Source organism: Hemitrygon akajei, chromosome 6, assembly GCF_048418815.1.
Source record: "Hemitrygon akajei chromosome 6, sHemAka1.3, whole genome shotgun sequence".
NCBI classification, from domain to species: domain Eukaryota; kingdom Metazoa; phylum Chordata; class Chondrichthyes; order Myliobatiformes; family Dasyatidae; genus Hemitrygon; species Hemitrygon akajei.
The window spans coordinates 39,578,779-39,592,334 of record NC_133129.1 but is presented as its reverse complement, the minus strand read 5'-3'; the positions used below and the strand labels follow the sequence as shown (position 1 = coordinate 39,592,334).

At 42.7% G+C, this 13,556-nt stretch overlaps 1 protein-coding gene across 19 annotated transcripts in view; it reads right to left on the bottom strand.

Annotated features, from left to right (window-relative positions):
- LOC140728981 (microtubule-associated serine/threonine-protein kinase 4-like) overlaps nt 1–13,556 on the bottom strand; it is a 394,808-nt gene that overhangs the window by 26,118 nt on the left and 355,134 nt on the right. For all 19 annotated transcript variants that reach the window (XM_073048171.1, XM_073048182.1, XM_073048173.1 and 16 more), the window contains 5 exons: nt 10,259–10,424; nt 7,410–7,511; nt 2,975–3,097; nt 1,597–1,712; nt 1,075–1,223 (listed from right to left, as the gene is read on the bottom strand). In XM_073048171.1, coding sequence (XP_072904272.1) covers nt 1,075–1,223; nt 1,597–1,712; nt 2,975–3,097; nt 7,410–7,511; nt 10,259–10,424 — 656 coding nt within the window. The remainder of the gene's footprint in view (nt 1–1,074; nt 1,224–1,596; nt 1,713–2,974; nt 3,098–7,409; nt 7,512–10,258; nt 10,425–13,556) is intronic.

The following is a 13,556-nucleotide window of genomic DNA, read 5'->3' as shown; positions in this document are numbered from 1 at the left end:
AAAGGGTGAAGTGGGTGGGTTGGGGGAGGGTGAAGTGGACGGGGTGGGGGATGGTGAAGTAGGTGGGGGTGGGGATGGTGAAGTAGGTGGGGGTGGGGATGGTGAAGTAGGTGGGGGTGGGGATGGTGAAGTGGACGGGGTTGGGGAAGGGTGCTATGGATGGGGGTGGGTAGGGTTGTTGCTTTGCTGCTACTTGTGCATGGGAGGGGGAAGTGGGGGGTTTTCAGGTTTTAACATTTTAACTGTCACATTCTTTGGGGCATTCACCTGTTTTCACAAATGTCTGCAAAGAAAAAGAATTTCAGGATGTATATTGTATACATTTACCTGATATTAAATGAAACTATTGAGTAACAGATGATGGCATTTACGCCTCCTTTCTAAGGCCATCAGTAAGACTTGTTTATCCCTTACCATGACCACTTCAGTTCATTTCTCTGACACTGCATTTAAAATACATTGATACTACACGTTATTTCAAGCCAACTCTTAATTATAAAACCCAGAATGTTAATCCACTGCGGTGCTCAAAACCGTTCTTTCCAAAAGTCTCGTGTAAAAGGATGCTGATGCAATCTGTCCAGTAAAATTAACTTTATGTTATGAACAGGTGTGCAAGTCAAAATTATTTAATTCACATCCAAACAATAAGCCAATGGATCCGTTGAAACTATTTGTCATGAGTTTGATTTCTCTCTGGTATCTTAAGCAATGAACCAAGCCAGATTCCAGTGTTCCTCACACAGTTGGCAGGTGGAGTGAGTTAACTAGTTAAGTGATAACTAATCCACTATGGAATAAACTGGATGGTTTGAAGCTCTACGACGTGCTGAACATGAGTGACGAGCGAAGGAATATCTGCACAACATTCAGTACAGCTGTCAATTAATTCCAAACGTTCAAAGCAAATTCATCAACTTCCTTTGATTAAGATATTTTTTCCACATACTCAGTTGCATCACAAGACTTAAAGTACATACCGTCATTCATTAAAGTACACAAAATGACCGGTATTAGTTTGAATTGAATAAAAAACTCAGAAGACTACATTTTGCACAGCTGTACAATACTCACATTTCAGAGTCGGGAATCCAGGTCAGTGAGTCAACATGTAAAGTGTTGGCCTTCTTTAGCTTCCCACCTGTACTGTCCTTCTCCACTTGGATCTTCTCCATGAATCGTTTCTCATCAATGTGTGATATTCGATCCATGCTTTTATAAACCTTGGGAGGCAACAAGTTGACTGGTATAATTCTTCATTGGTTTTACGAAATATAGCCAAGCAAAAATAAGGTAGAAACTAAACATAATGACGGTTGATGAGATCAGTGGTTTTGGATGACTGTATCTGTCCAAGGTTTAACTGTAGCTCATTCTAAGTGGATGCCAGGCAAAACCAGGAGCTGCATAGTGGCAGTGTAAAGAAAGGCAGTGAGGAAGCAGAGTTGTGGGGGTAGGGGAGAGATCAGATAGAGGTACAAATATGGAATCCATGTGTACAGATAATATTTTCATCTGCATATGCAGGTCAAGGTAAGAATGATATATACAAGTAACTTTAAATAAAGTAGTAACATGATTTGCGATTGCACTCACTTTGTTAAATCGGTGGGAACATGATGAAAACTGTCTTATTTCCAAATTAAAATCCTCTTCATTTGTCTCTTCCTCCTCCTCCTCCGTTTCCATATGATGGTATCTCTCTGACCGAGCTAAAAGTAGTCACAAAACAGCTTAATAAACAAAATTCTTATTATAACAAATTAGAATTTTGCTCTTCAAAAAAAAATTATGGAAAGACCCATTTACAAGTATAAACAATAAACCTAAGCTTTCATACTGCTTTACAAAATTAAATTCTATCACATTATTAGGTTTAAGAATGATACAGTCTGTTTCAATTTGCCCACCCAGTGTTGAAGTAAAAATCAGTTTATAAGCTCAAACACTAATCACTTGCTCCCTTTTACCAGGTTCTTCTGAGCAGATAGCTGGAATAATTCCTCGAGCAGGTTGTTTTTATTGTATGCAGATGCAGTTCTACAGTGGGGCTTGATCATCGCTGTGAATCAGAAACGTTAGACGGGAAGCCACTGGGGCTTCATTGCTAGATACACCTTCCATGAAGAGGAAACTAAAGCTAAAAAGCAATGAACATTTAAGACTCTTCCAGTCTTCCATCTTTCCAATTATGCTTCTACCCTCACTTTCCCATTGAAACTCTTTTTCCCTTCGATTTTACCCCCGTACTAAGTAGTTGGCAGTCCCTTTCTGATAATCTCTCTATTCCCACCACACTTCCATCAATCAGACAGCGTCCGGGCATTGGAAATTCCTGGCCTCATATTCATGCTAAGGCAACTGGACCAGGGGGAAGGGGAGGGGAGACAGGGGTGAAGGGGAGATGGGGAGGGAAGGGGAGACAGGGGGAAGGGGAGATGGGGAGGAGGGGCAAGGGGAGATGGGGAGGAGGGGCAAGGGGAGACAGGGAGGAGGGGCAAGGGGAGACGGGGAGGAGGGGAAGGGGAGACGGGGAGGAGGGGAAGGGGAGACGGGGAGGAGGGGAAGGGGAGACGGGAGGGGTGAAGGGGAGACGGGGGTTGAAGGGGAGATGGGGGGAGGATAGGTGGGGTTGGTGAATGCATCAGGTACTTTCCATCCTAGATACAGCTACATTAATACCAGGTTAAAATGTACTTTTTTCCATTTTTGTAAACAATCACAGGATTTCCAAAAGTATCACATTCTTCATTCTAGCAAGCTCTATGAATTAAAGATTGCAGAGACATCCTGCAATAAGATCATGAATGGTATTAAGTGACAAGCATGACAGCACTGCAAAGTTAAATTTGAAATTCTAATATTCGCACAGTTTCATACAGGAATCTTTGCAATAAGGAAATCAGGCAATGTCTTCTATCTGTAACAAGCAAGTACGGTAATTCTCAGTGAACTTCTCAGTTTCAACACATACTGTCAAAATAGCTTGTATCATCCTCGGACTCCAGTTGAGGGATGAATTCTGCCTTCTGCCTCAGCAGTCCATTCCAGTCCAAATCGTGGAAAAATCTGTGCTGCTTTACCTCATAGGCACCACCTGAGGGAGCAAGAGGGCACAGAAGAGACAGTGTAAGCAAGCAAAAAGTCGTACATTTAAAAATATTTAGAACAGATAATGCTGAAGGAACAGGTCACTGATAAGCTGCACTTGTGTCTGAATTCAGCAGAAGCATACATCACAGAACCTTTTCCTGTAACCTCCACCACAAGTTCTTCCAGCATTTTGTGTGGGTTGCTCCACCAAATGTTGTTAACAATGGACTCCCATCCTTCATGTACAATATTGAGATGCTTTTCTGAGTAGTAACAGGGTGACGAGGAGTTACTAGAGTGAACAAAGGCTTGGCTTCCAAGGACTTTAAGGTGACAAGAAAGAAAAATTTCAAAGCTTTAAGTTTCAACAGTTGAGGATCGGAACGCCAATAGGTAAAACACTGGAAAGCTGAGCTAACAGAGAGTGCTGAAATACTCAGCCGGTCAGGCTGACATCAAAGTAAACCAGTTTAATGCTTTAGATCAATGAATATTTTTCAGATCTGATGGAAGGTCACTGATCTGGAACCTTCTCTGTTTCTCTCTCCACAGCTGCTGCCTGACCTGCTGAGTTTTTTCATCTATTTCTGTTTTATTGCAGTCACCAATGATGTGAGAGGAAGGACCGTGATCCCAGAATTGGACATCGGGCCGGAAGTGATTAACGTGACCTACAGCAAGGTCACGAACTGCAAAAAGTGGAGTGAATGTAAACAGGATTGAAGAGTGAGTGGGATCTGGTGATGCTGCCATACGGCAACTTCTTCCAGTCCACCTGCGAAACTCTTCTCTCCAATGTCTCTTCTTTTCAAAGTGGCTCTTGGGGTTTGCTAGGCAGCCTAACATTTTTGATATTTTTAGCAGCTGCTATTAAAATAAGCAATGCTGTAGATTAACATCAAAACAGCGAGCTGTTGGTCTCCTGTCTCGCGATACCACTCTCTCCCTGAGAGATAGAGAGAGAGAGCTAGAGAGAGATAGATAGATAGAGAGCTAGATAGAGATAGATAGAGAGCTAGAGAGAGCGAGAGATAGATAGAGAACTAGAGATAGAGAGCTAGAGAGAGAGAGAGAGAGAGAGAGAGAGAGAGGGGGACAGCCTGTGGCATGTCAAACTTTTGGGATGAACAGTGAGTGGTTTTTAATGGACTCCAGATCATAGTCTCTATGGGGCCTTTGCTACTGCTTGCATGGAGGGGGTAGGGGGAGGGCTGATGCTTTGCTGCTGCTTGTGCATGAGAGGGGGGACTTTGGGGGTCTAACGTTTTCCTGCCATTTATTCTTTGGAGAATGCTTCTGTTTTGTGGATGTCTGTGAAGAGTAGGAATTTTAGGCTGTTTGATATTCTCTGATATTAAATGGAACCACTGAACCATTTAAGATGAGGCCACTCTCAGGTTGGAGGAGCGACACCCCAAATTCCTCTGGTGCCCCTCCTTCTTCCCTTTCTCCCATGGTCCACTCCCTTCTTCAGCCCTTTACCTTACCACCTATCCCTTCCCAGCTTTCACTTCACCCTTCCCTCTAACCTAGCTTCATCGACCACCTTCTCGCTTGTACTCCTTCCCAACTTCTTATTCAGGCTCCCCCCACCCCACCACTTCCTTTCCAGCTCCCGATTCTCCTACGCTCCAAAGATGTCTGTTTACGGTTACTGAGCTGTGGCATGCTACATTTGCGCCAGAACTGTGGCGAGCTTGAGTACTCCCCTGCCCAGCACAACTTGTGACTAAATGTGGATGGTTTTGCATGATGGTAGTGTAGAAACTTGATCAGAGTGATTCCAACATCAACTTACAGCAGAGTTAGGCAAAAATTCCAAAGGCAGCTATATGGAGAGATGTTCGGAGACAGGAGACAGGTTTATTTGGTACGTTTAGTGCAATTGGAAAGGGCATCAGTCTCTGGGGTTTAGAATTGGAGGGTAGCATCAAAGGTGAAAACCATTAACTATGGGAAAAATTCAAAGGTTAGTGGGAACAGAATCAGAATTCAAACACTGAATTAGGGAAGGAAGGAGTGAAAATGAGGACGAGCAACTGACTATATTTTCTTAAGGAAATCTGCCTGCATATTATAGATCTGAGTAAAGCAATCGGGACAATATTGTCCCAATATTCAGATGCTTCAATACAGAACAGGGTCAAACTCAGAGAACGAAGAGCAGAAGGATGGACTGAAGTGTAATTATCAGAGCAGAGAAAGTAACGTAAGCTTTTCTAAAGCTTATGAATGTAGCTATTGCATGGGTGAAAGTTTTTGTGGAACTTTAATGAATTATGGAAATGAAAGTTTCCCTACTTACAATTGTCACCGAGAGCAAGTAGAAAAACAAGAGAACGATCTCTTTCATCAATGGGTTGTTCATTAAGAGGTTGTTCGGCCATCTTTCAAGATGAAAGCCCACTTACAGGAGGCACATACCACACTGCGGGAAAAGTATTGGAATACCCTAGCAACATGCCAAAAATCTTCACAGAATGCTTACTGATCGTCTCCTTAAAGTGAGATGTTTGACGATTCATGGTTCTAAAGCTATGTTAAGATGATGAAACATCATGGATGAAATGTGTGCACCATCTACAACACTCGCACTGGCTTCTCCACCCATGACCTCTACCACCTAGGAGAACAAAGACAAAAGTACTTGCTGCAACATCAGCTGTAGGTTCCCCAAAATGCCGTTCTTTCACTGTAACTTGATCTAAATGCTGGAACCACCAACAGCCTTGTTTGACGACCATTACAAGGATGACTGCAGTGGTTCTGATCTGTTACAGGTTCAGGACTATGAGGGCACAGCCTTAGAATAAAGGGACGTCCCTTTAAAACTACGAGGTGGAATTTCTTTATCTGGGGGGTAGTGAATCTGTGGAACTTGCTGCCACAGATGGCTGTGGAGGTCAAGTCATTGAGAGTGATAGGTGCTTGATTGATAAACGGGTTAAGGCAGGAGAATGCAGTTGAAAAAAATCAACTATGAATAAATGACAGAGGACACGTGATGGGCCTAATGTCTTAATTCTTCACCCATATCTTGTAGTCTTCTGGCTCAGCACCATCTTCTCAAGGGCAATTGAGGATGGACAATAAAACTCAGTGATGCACATTAACTGAAAAATGAATTTAGATAAACTTACTGACCGCAAAAGTGGTTAATTTTTCTAAAGCTAAATAAGATGATGTTTTAAATTATTACCATACTTTCACTTGCTGTACATTTATTTGTTCTACAATGAATTAGTTTAGTTTCAAAATTATACTAGATTCTAATCTGCCATATCTAGCTCTTGCTAAGCATGTCATAACATATTAAATAAGATAGATGAGATTCTGCAGGATCATTGGGAAAAGTGTTCATGTTCTTTCTGCAGCCTGCAATACTTCTGCAAATCCCTAACATTAATTAAAACAATTCATAGATTAAATTAAGTGGCTTGTTTTACTCCTGTGGTAGGAAACCCCCCCAGATTATACATACATAAACTGCAGTAAACGGAATAATCCCAAACTGCATTCATCATGACCAAATTAATTCCACGTGAACCACTCAGGCCAGCTGTTCAAAGATCCATTCAACTTCTCCACTGCCACCTTCTACTAGTAGAAAAAGCCATCAGAAATTGAGCCTACTATTAAATAGCATCAGTTCTTCACACAGTAAATATCTTTCTGGTGATAATTCTGCAGCTTTGATTCTGTACAGTGAACACTTCAACTAAAGGTTGTCTACTGTTTAAAGAAGTGGGAAGTTGAACATGATGATTAAGTCTTTCTTTAATTAAGATTCAAAACAGTTTGATTACAAAGAACAAAGCTATCAAACAGAACAAATTCTCAGCGCAAGATTCATCAAATTGTGAGTAACACACACAAAAACAGTCAACGTTCAGCCCGAGACCCTTCATCATCTCGGCCTGAAACATGGACTGTTTATTCCTCTCTGTAGATGCTGCCTGCCTTGCTGAGTTCCAGCATCTTGAGCGTGTCACTCTGGATTCCCTGCATCTGCAGAAGCTTTTGTGTTTATCATCAGATAAACAAAAGGCCATCTCGAACTTTTGAGGATGACTGGTAAGACGAAAAGGAAACGTTCTAAGTCTTAGCACTAAAGCAGAATAACACAATTTATTTTGAAAAAGCCTTATATTGTTCCTTGCTAGAAGGAACTGAGGACACAAAACTGAAAGAGCACTGACTTGCAAACCACAGGAAAGACACTTACAGTCGACCACTAGCTCATACACACTAAACAAGGATTCTCAGAGTAATGTGCTATTTGCAGAGCACCAGGATGGTAAACCATTTTGTGGTACCTGTCCCCATCCTCTCCAAAGGGTTCTGCCTGAGTAGCAGAGTGATGAGTTCCTGAGCCTCCGATGCAGGAGCTTCATCTCCTTCTGGCCAGTTTATCTCATCTAAAAAAACAAAGAAACAGAAGAGGTAAACCAGAAGAAAAGAAAAACTTTCCACAAGTTGAGGGCATTGCTGATTTTCACTAGAAACATCAATACTATTAAGGCAGGTGTAAACTGCAGTCCATGAGCCATCTGCACCAGTTGAGCCCTCCAAGCATGAGCTACATGCATGGTGATTTATATTTAAATGACTGTTGTTAGTGATGTTGCCTTGCCCTATGAACAATCTAATAGGCTTACTAACCTGACATGTGCTCATGGATTTGTGTTTTCTCTCACTTAAACACAAATTTTGGGCAAACTCTGCAACACGGACAAGAGGTCACACCGAATCTTGTACCCAATGTCCAACACAAGAACCTTCTACCGAGTGTTAGGTGAACTAACTCGAACTCTGAGGATGGCTGGTAAGAGGAAAAGTTTTAGCACTGAAAGAAAATAGCTCCATTTACCTTGAAACTGCCGTTTTTTGTTCCTCAACTGAAGGACCTGAGGACACAAAACTGAAGGAGCACTGACACCCGCTGTCTTCACAACCACAGGGAAGACATTTAAGACGATCATAAACACAGAACTGGGACTTCAGTGCCACAACCTTTTGCAAAATTGAGCAAAGCATCAGTGCGTTAATGGAAGCAAAGTGGGTTACTTTACACTTCACATTGTTCAGCATTGGACAGGATACAGAGGTGGTTCATGAGAATGGTCCCAGGAATGAAAGGGTTAACAGGAACATTTGATGGTTCTGGGCCTGTACTCACTGGAGTTTAGTAGAATGGTGGGGGTGGGAGCGGGGGGGGGGGGGGTCAGTGGAGAGGAGAATGCCAATGAAATGCCAAATATTGAAAAGCTGAGATGCAGAAGACATGGAGAGCATGTTTCCTTTGGTGGGGGGAGCCTAGGATCAGAGGGCACAGCCTTAGAATACAAGGACATCCCTTTAGAACAGAGACGAAGAGGAATTTCTTTAGCCAGATGGTGGAATTCACTGCCAGAGACGGCTGGGGAGGCCAGGACATTGGGTATATTTACAGCGGAAGTTGATAGGTTCTTAATTAGTAAGGGCGTCAAAGGTTATGAGGCAAATGGGATTGAGAGGGATAATAAATCAGCCATGATAGAATGACAGAGCAAACTCAATAGTCAAATAGCCTAACCTTGCTCCTATATCTCACAGTCTTAATGTTAGGCCGAACAATACTAACCTCCCCCCATTCAAAGAATCACTTAAACAAATATTAAGACCAATTTACAAAATAGTTGGCAGATGCACCCAATTACAAAACCACCATAAATGGTCCTGAGCAAAGGCGCAGTTATACTTCATATAAACACAAATGAACCATAAATCAAAGGTTATAATTTAATTGGATTCGAGCAACTAAAAAAAATGAAATTAGTGATCACTAAATTTATTTTTGCAGACCTAATTTGCAATTCTATGAACAACTGCTCGTGGCTGTGATACCAAACAACTGAGAAATAAATTTATTCTGGTTTGTTTAGCCAGCAGGCTGCTCTATAAATGTAATTACATCATGTGGAAATGATACATGAATATGCAAATGAGCCACAGGGCACCCTGCGCCATTCACAATGCTCTTAATTAATCACTCAATTCCCACAGCCTTTCTCACCGCAGCACATGATAAAACAAGATGAAACAGACTTGACTTGTTAGTCTCTGGACAGCTGTAGTATTACAGTAACTGCGGTTGCCTGGCTTGGAATAAGATACCCAAGTCCACAATCTCTAAACAAAGACAATTTTCCCAGATGCTTAAATGTAAAATAGCACGGATAATGGAAATCCAAAAAAAAAGCAAAAGATTTCTGAAAAAGGTCAATATTTGTTTTCAAAATGCCACATGATCTGTGGATAATTTCCAGTGTTAACCCTTGTTATGTCATTATCCTCAATAGCCAAAGAAATGCTCTTTGAAAAATTCTTCGTAACAAAAATAATAATATTAATGTTAATAAGTAATGTTAGCAATAAAATGGCAGCAGCACTGGTGTCTTAACAACATCTTTCTTTAAATGAAACATCTGTCTAATATATTTCCTTTTATAAACTTGAGCATCAAGCAAAAACAGTGCATGAGACAGAAGAATTGTTATTTCCCACTTTGGCCAGCTGGGTGTGCAGATGCTCTACTCAGGGCTTGCAAGAGAGGGGCGCACTGCAATCCAGCAAGAGATGTTAGAAAGTGGTTTCCAAGAGACAAGTTAACACCAGAGAGCTTTAAAAAATCTATAACACTAGCATTCTAATTGCTCCTTTGAACTTCATTGTCCATCTGCACTACACTTCCTCTGTAACTAACAATATACTCTGCCTTCTGATTACTTGCTACTTTGATCGAATTATGTATGGCATTATCTCTGTGGGGGGCACACAAAAGCTTTTCATTGTATTTGGCACATATGACAATAATAAACCAATACCAAGAACTGATAGACTTCTGGGGTGAAATTAGTACATATGAAACTCAAGTTCAAATTGACCAAGCAAAAAGAGCTTGTGTCAAAGCACAGCTAATTTAATATAGTTATCGGGGCTAACTTCTGGTGCACACTGCAGGCTAGGTCTCACTGCAGAACAACTGAACACAATTACATAGAGCTTAACAATGTAATTAAAAATAAACCCTCTGTCTTCAACTTATAAAGTACATTTTTAAAATCTGTCATCACCTTCTCTTTAACATAAGGTTATTGATCACCCTAATCTCAGCGATGCTCACCACTAATCACTTGTCCGAAGAGTTCCTCAGGCGTGTCTCCAAAGAAAGGCACGCAGCCAACGACAAATTCATAAAGAATTATCCCCATGGCCCACCAATCCACTGGCTTGCCATATCCTTGCCGCAAAATTACTTCAGGTGCAATGTATTCTGGGGTTCCACAAACCTGCAAGTGCAATAGCAACAAAATTGAAATCGGCTCTGCATTTGGAATCTGTGGAGAAGTTTGCATCTTGTCATTGAAACACAATAATGTAGGAGCAGGGATATACCACCTGACTCCTCAAACCTGCGCTGCCATTCAATATAATTATGGATGATCTTCATCTCTCCTTCTTTGTCAGTTCTCAACTCCTCAAACTTTCAAACATTGATTTACTTCCTCTCTGAATACCTCTATAGATCCAATTCCCACCATCATCCACTGTAGAGAACTCCTGAGATTTGCCACATTCTGTGAGAAGAAATTTGTACCTGCTTCAGTTTTAAATGACCATCTTCTTTGCTCTCGAGTAGAAAGATCTCAACCTCTTCCTTGGGATGTTCTCTTAGCGTCTGTTGGACTAGGGCACAGAACTCCTCAGTGAGGGGCTCACCTCTGTCCCCAAGCCCACACCTCAGTGAGTTCCGTGCCCACCGTGATGCTGAGTTCTTCTTCCGCCACTTCTGTCTCTGTGCCGACGTCTTTATCAAGGACTCTCTAGCCTGTACTGACAACTCCTTCTCCTGTCTTCAGTCCTCCTCCTCTTTCTGGACACCACAACCTGGTCTTCTGTCTGCTCTGGATCTTTTCATTGCTAACTGCTGATGAGATATCAACTGTCTCGATCTTAACACTCCTCTCTCCAATTCTAACCTCACTCCCTCTGAATGTGTGGCTGTCCACACTCTCCCCACACTAATCCCAACCTCACCATCAAACACACAGACAAGGGGAGTGCTGTAGTAGTCTGACAGACTGACCTCACCCTACCTTGCTGAGGCCCAGTGACAACTCTCAGACACCTCCTCTTACTTACCCCTGGAACAACACTGCACCAAACTATTGTCACCCACACCATCACTGACCTTATTAACTCAGGAATCTCCCATCCACTGCCACCAACTTCATAGTTGCCTTACCCTGTACCTTCCATTTCTACCTCCTACCCCAAGATCCATAAACCTGCTTGCTCAGGTAGATCTATTGTTTCTGCTTGTTCCTGCTCCACCGAACTTATATCTGCATACCTCGTCTCAGTTTTTATCCTCCCTGGTTCAGTCCCTTCCTATTTACATCCATGACACTTCACACACTCTGGATCTTTTCAACTGCTTCCAAGTTCTCTAGCCCAGATCATTTCATTTTCGCCATGGACGCCCAGTCCCTAAACAATTCCATCCCCCATCAGGAGGGCCTTAAATCTCTCTGCTTCTTTCTAGACAACAGACCCAACCTGCACCCCGCCATCACCACTCTCCTCCGTCTAGCAGAAAAGATCCTCACTCTTAATAATTTCTCCTTTGGCTCCTCCCATGTCCTCCCAACCAAAGGTGTAGCCATGAGCACTCACATGGGTCCCAGCTATGTCTGCCTTTTAGTCAGCAATGTGGAACAGTCTGTGTTCCAAGCCTACACCGGTATCATTCCCCACGTTTCCTACACTACATCAATGACCGCATTGGTGCTGCTTCCTGCATCTGTGCTGAGCTTGTTGAATTCATCAACTTTGCCTCCAACTTCCACCCTACCCTCAAATTTACCTGCTGCATTTCTGACACCTCCCTCCTCTTTCCTGATCTGTCTCTATCTCTAGAGACAGTCTATCTACTGATATCATTTACAAACCCACTGCTTCTCACAGCTACCTGGACTGTCCCTCATCCCACCCTGTCACTTGTAAAAGTGCCACACCCTTCCCTCAATTTCTCCGTCTCCACTGCACCTACCCTCAGGATGAGGCTTTTCATTCCAGAACTAATGAGATGTCCTCCTTCTTCAAAGAAAGGGCCTTTCGTTCCTCCACCATCAATGCTGCTCTCACCTGGATCTCTTCCATTTTGTGCACATCTGCCCTCACCCCACCAGGGATAGGGTTCCCCTTGTCCTCACCTACCATCCCACTAGCTTCCACGTCCAGCACATAATTCTCCGGAACTTCCACCATCTCCAACAGGATCCCACCACCAAGCACATTGTTCCTTCCCCTGACTTTGTTTTCTGCAGGGTTCGCTCCCTACACAACTCCCCTGTCCATTGATCCCTCCCCACTGATCTTCCTCCTGGTACTTAGCCTTGCAACCTGCCCCTACACCTCCTCCCCCACTACCATTCAGGGCCCTAAACGATCCTTCCAGGTGAGGCGACACTTCACCTGTGAGTCTGTTGGGGCCATTTCTGTAGCCGGTGCTCCCAGAGTGGCCTCTTGTAGATCGGTGAGACCCGATGTAGATTGGGGGCCTGCTTTGTAGAGCACCTACTCTCCATCCGCCAGGAAAAAAAGATCCCCCTAGGCCACCAATTTCGATTCTACTTGCCATTCTCAGCCCAATATATCAATCCATGATGAGGCCACACTCAGGTTGGAGGAGCAACACCTTGTATTCCATCTGGGTAGTCTACAACCTGATGGCATGAACATTGATTTCTTGAACTTACGGCATTGCCCTCCCTCCTTCCCCATTCCCATTTCCCTCTCTCACCTTACCTCCTTATCTGCCCATCACCTTCCTCTGGTGAACCTCCTCCTCCCTTTCTTCCATGGTCTTCTACCCTGTAAACTACTTTCCTTGTGGTTTAACTTTCCTATGTTTGCTTGTATATACATGCAATTGTTCAGTGAATTTCAGCAAGTTTTGGCAAAGTTGCTTCTCTATTTTACTAGAAGCTTCTTTAATTTACTGTAGCAGGTGTCACTCTACTTCAATTTGGCTATTTTACAGATTAATTGTTATCACCGGAATTTTGTTACCTCAGGTATAAGAATGAGATTATCAGGATTGCTTTTCCCTTTGTCTTTCTTTCGTTCTCCCAACTCTTCTTTTCTGTTTGTTCTTGTAACACTTCATAACATGGCCATAAGTGACAAGTTTTATGCCTCATTCTTAACTTCCAAAGAAATGTTGCAGTGCAAAAACACCAGCCCTGCTGAAGGGTCTTGACTTGAAACGTCGACTGTAGCTTTCCCATAGATGCTCCCCGGCGTGCTGAGCACCCCCAGCATTTGTGTGTGTTGCTAGGATCCAACAGATCCTATTTATTTGAATAAGATCATCACTCAATTTTTCTAAACTCCAAAAGAATACAGATTCATTTCCT